This window comes from Capsicum annuum, chromosome 5 (assembly GCF_002878395.1).
Source record: "Capsicum annuum cultivar UCD-10X-F1 chromosome 5, UCD10Xv1.1, whole genome shotgun sequence".
Lineage (NCBI taxonomy): Eukaryota > Viridiplantae > Streptophyta > Magnoliopsida > Solanales > Solanaceae > Capsicum > Capsicum annuum.
This window is the reverse complement of record NC_061115.1, coordinates 4,215,850-4,219,864: the sequence shown is the minus strand read 5'-3', so window position 1 is coordinate 4,219,864 and position 4,015 is coordinate 4,215,850. Positions and strand designations below refer to the sequence as shown.

The 4,015-nt window shown below is 37.7% G+C and overlaps 1 protein-coding gene across 1 annotated transcript; it reads left to right on the top strand.

The window, feature by feature from the left end:
• Nucleotides 1–489: 489 nt before the first annotated feature.
• On the top strand, nt 490–867 carry LOC124898864 (BURP domain protein USPL1-like). The gene has a single exon (XM_047412938.1). The coding sequence runs from the start codon at nt 490–492 to the stop codon at nt 865–867; it is 378 nt and encodes a 125-aa protein (XP_047268894.1).
• The last annotated feature ends 3,148 nt before the right edge of the window (nt 868–4,015 follow it).

The following is a 4,015-nucleotide window of genomic DNA, read 5'->3' as shown; positions in this document are numbered from 1 at the left end:
ATTGCAACTCTTCGTTCTGTTCTTCCTTGTAATATTTTTGTTTTTATGTTCAATAAAATGAATTTTCTTAGCCCACAGTTTTGTTTAGTTGAGCTGACAACTGCAGAAGCTTTAATTTGTCAGATTATCAATGAGTTCTTGGTGATGAAATCTCGACTAACCAGAATCAGCTAAAAACTTTAGATCCCTCATTTAAAGTAACGATTGATTCAAGATTTAATAATTTATATATTGGTTCTATCCAAATTAATAAATTATACATTAAATTAAATTTCATAAGTGAAAAAGTACAAATTGTAGTGCATAGGCTCACCATCACTAGTCAAGCTAGCTAATGAGTTGTTCTTTCGGGTGGGAAGTAAGCTGGGCCCTACGGCAGACATCAATTAGAAATTCTTTCTTGTTTTTTGATAAAAAACGTTCTCTGAATCTTTAATTAATATGAGGTGATTGTAACACAATATATAAGGTATTGATTCGATGATCCATATGAAATGTGGTCAAGCAGAATTAATTATTGTGGACAGACAAACTGGTACTATTTCTGATGCTCCACAAGAGGTTGCCGCTCCTAATATGGTGGCATGTCATATGATGCCTTGTGCTTACATCGTTTTCTACTGTCATCACACAGTTGGTGATAAAAGAAAGGTTTTCAAGGTTTCATTAAGGAATGAAGCAAATGGTGATAGAGTGGAATCAATTTCTGTATGTCACTTGGATACCTCTGATTGGAATCCATATCATGTATCTTTTCAAGTGCTTGGTGTATTACCGGGAAAATCACCTGTCTGCCACTTCATCCCATCAAGTAATGATCTAGCGTGGGTTGCAAAAACAATTGAAACTGGAAATGCAGCGATTTGAAGGATCGGAGCAGCTATCTCCACCATGATCTCAATTACTTATGCAAGTGTCTCTGCTTTCTATTTTCCAGTAGCCTGTTTGAGTGTGCTCTTGATGATGTTAAATAAATAAAATATGCTTGTCCTAAAATTGTGTGCACAATTTTTTTTTTCTTTTTTGGCAACAAACATGAATATTACCATTAACAAAACAAAGCAACATACAACCTACAGGCACCTAAGAGCACCACCCCTGCTAAGAAGATATAAGATCAGTTAGGCCCCAGAAATCTCATTCTCTAGTTACAAGAAGTTCTGCCACAAAACATTACATCTATTTGCTCTCTTAGTATGTTATAAAAACTCTATTCTATCTACAATCTCACTTGTAATTTTCCCCAAAATGTCTATAGTTTGTATCTGTACACACCTAAACTGCTTCCGATTCCTCGCTTTCCATATATAATACACCATTGCACCCCAAAGAGCTGCAATTACTTGCTTCTTAAACTTCTTCCAATTCTTCCTGTTAGTTACTGTCGGCATGTTCTTCAATTCTTCTGCAAACAGTGTAATATTAGACCATAGGATCACCTCATCTCTCACTGATTTGGCATACGCACAGTCAACAAACAAATTCCTGCTTGTCTCTACCTGTGCCTGCTGACACAAACAACATGCAACAATCTCTACATGCATATGCAGGTGTTGTAGTCTAGCTTTTGTAAGCAGCCTGTCATGAACTGCAAGCCACATTACAAACCTGTGCCTTGGTAAGGAAACTGAGTTCCACACTAAGCCAGCTATCTCCATCTTAGCATGTTCACCAACTAAATCCAGATAACCTTTTGTAATTGAGTAATTCCCACTAGCAGTAAGTGTGAATTGATTGTGAGCAAAACAGTGATGCATTGGTTCCTTCAGAGAATTCAGTTTTCTCCAGTACCAGCTGCTGTTAGTTGCTGCATTGTGAGCCCATATAGTGTCCCCTTTGATATAAATTTCACCCACTGGGATTCCTTATTCAGAGCTATTTGAGATAGTAATTTCCCAAATGATGCTATGCTCCACGCTTCCTTAGTATTGTTTTACTCGTTATCTGGATTATCGCCACTATGGTTTGCAAGTGTTGAAACTTATTATGAAGTTAGGAGGTTCATATTAGGTGGTTATCACATTTTTTCTGTTATAAGCAGTTAGTTAGCATTGGCGCTGTTACATTGATTTGTTGGTTTGTTAGTCGAAGTTGTTAGCTGATCGTAAAGTTAGTTAGTGAGCTGTTAGGAAGCTTCCAGATACTCATGTGCTGAGCATGTGAGTCTATAAATAGAAGAGATCACCTCACATTGTAACTAACTTTTCATATTTACAATTCCCATCTTAGCTCATCTTCCTCTCCTCTCTCTCTCTGAGCTCAGTAGCTGCTACAATGGTAGCTCTGTGTGAGTTTATGATAGCTATTTTAACATGGTATCAGAGCCACGAAGATCATGGAACTGGAGAAACAACAATGGAGTGTGAATATATCATCAATACAGTAAGTATTTTGTCTGTGATTTCGGGATGTGAGGTAATAAACTAAGAAGAGATTGATCTTCATTTGTGATTCATAAATATCTAATTACAAGTTGTAAATTTTGAGATTTTGTGATCGCTTATGATCTCTACTTAGTTGTAACCTGTAAAGTAGACATGACACCTAAAATTGACCTTAGTGATCCTCTGTTTTCGGGAGCATCAGATGTAGCAGGAGCTGCACTGATTCCCATTAAGTTGACTGGTTCAGAGAATTATGGAATTTGGTGTAGATCTAAGAAAATTGCCCTTTTGGGAAAGAGGAAATAAGGTTTTGTAACTGGTACTTGCAGCAAGGACACATATAGAGAGGAGTTAGATAATCAGTGGGAGACATGTAATGCAATAGTTCTCTCATGGTTGATGAGCTCAGTCAGTGCAGAGTTACGTAGTGGTATTGTGTATGCAACAAATGTCTGTGAGGTGTGGGAAGATCTTAAGGAGAGATTTGACAAAGTGAATCATATGAGATTAAATCAGTTACACAGGGAAATCAGCAACTTACACCAAGGCAATGATTCAGTTTCAATCTACTTCACTGTCACGACCCGAACTAGGGCCTGGCCGTGACAGACATCCCGAACCATGAAGGCCCGGAATGCCCTTCTCTATCTGGTAATCATGCACAACATTCATATAATAAAAGAAGATGCGGAAACATAATCTGCTACAGAAAGATGATCAATGCTGAATTCAACATAAGTATGGAAACTGTAAATCAACTACATCTAAATAACATCTGACTCAGTCTGCGAAATCTCTACTACATGAAAATCTGACAACTATCTGAAACTGGGACAAGGCCCCGAGTAGAACAAAACTGAAATAAGATACATAATCTAAAAAGACAGGCCTTCTGGAATAGAGAAGGGTCACCACTGCACAATCTGATCAGCTGTCTGAATTATCTACTGCTTATCTGGGCCCCTAGATTGAGCCTCAGAACCTGAGAGGTAGGGGATCAATACAGATATACTGGTATGCAGAGCATATCCAAAATAATCATTTATTATTCAACATATATGAGAGCAATTTAAAACAGTTCATAAGTATATCATATAGTAAGAATTCACATGGGCATTTTTAAAGACTCTGTAAAAATCATCACAACTCTGAGAAATCTGTGTTACTTCTATGCTAGGTGGTATACCCTAAAATTTTGAAAAATTTCATGGGCTATATAAAAACTGCCATTAACTCGGTAGCGAAGCCCCCAACCCAAGTGTGCCGCAAAGGTCGGAGTCTCTGAATCTACTACGCCACACGGCCATCGCCAGTGTACAATAATAATCTACCCGTATCGGCAAACACAATTTCGGGCTAAGAGTTTCTTAAACCCGCGCCTTCTTCGGGTAACCACCAAACCCTCTTTAAGCCCCTTTTAAAACTCTATCAAAACATGCAGTCTCTGAAAACATACTCTGAAAACATAATCTGTTGTGGCATAAATACATATGGTATTGCCACACCATTGACTTGCAAGTCACATCTCTGAGCCATTATTAGTCTATCGTAAATCTCTGTTGTCAAAATACAAGTTTTGGGACCACCATTTCAATAATTCAATTCAAAGAAAATCCTTCTCAAACCTCATG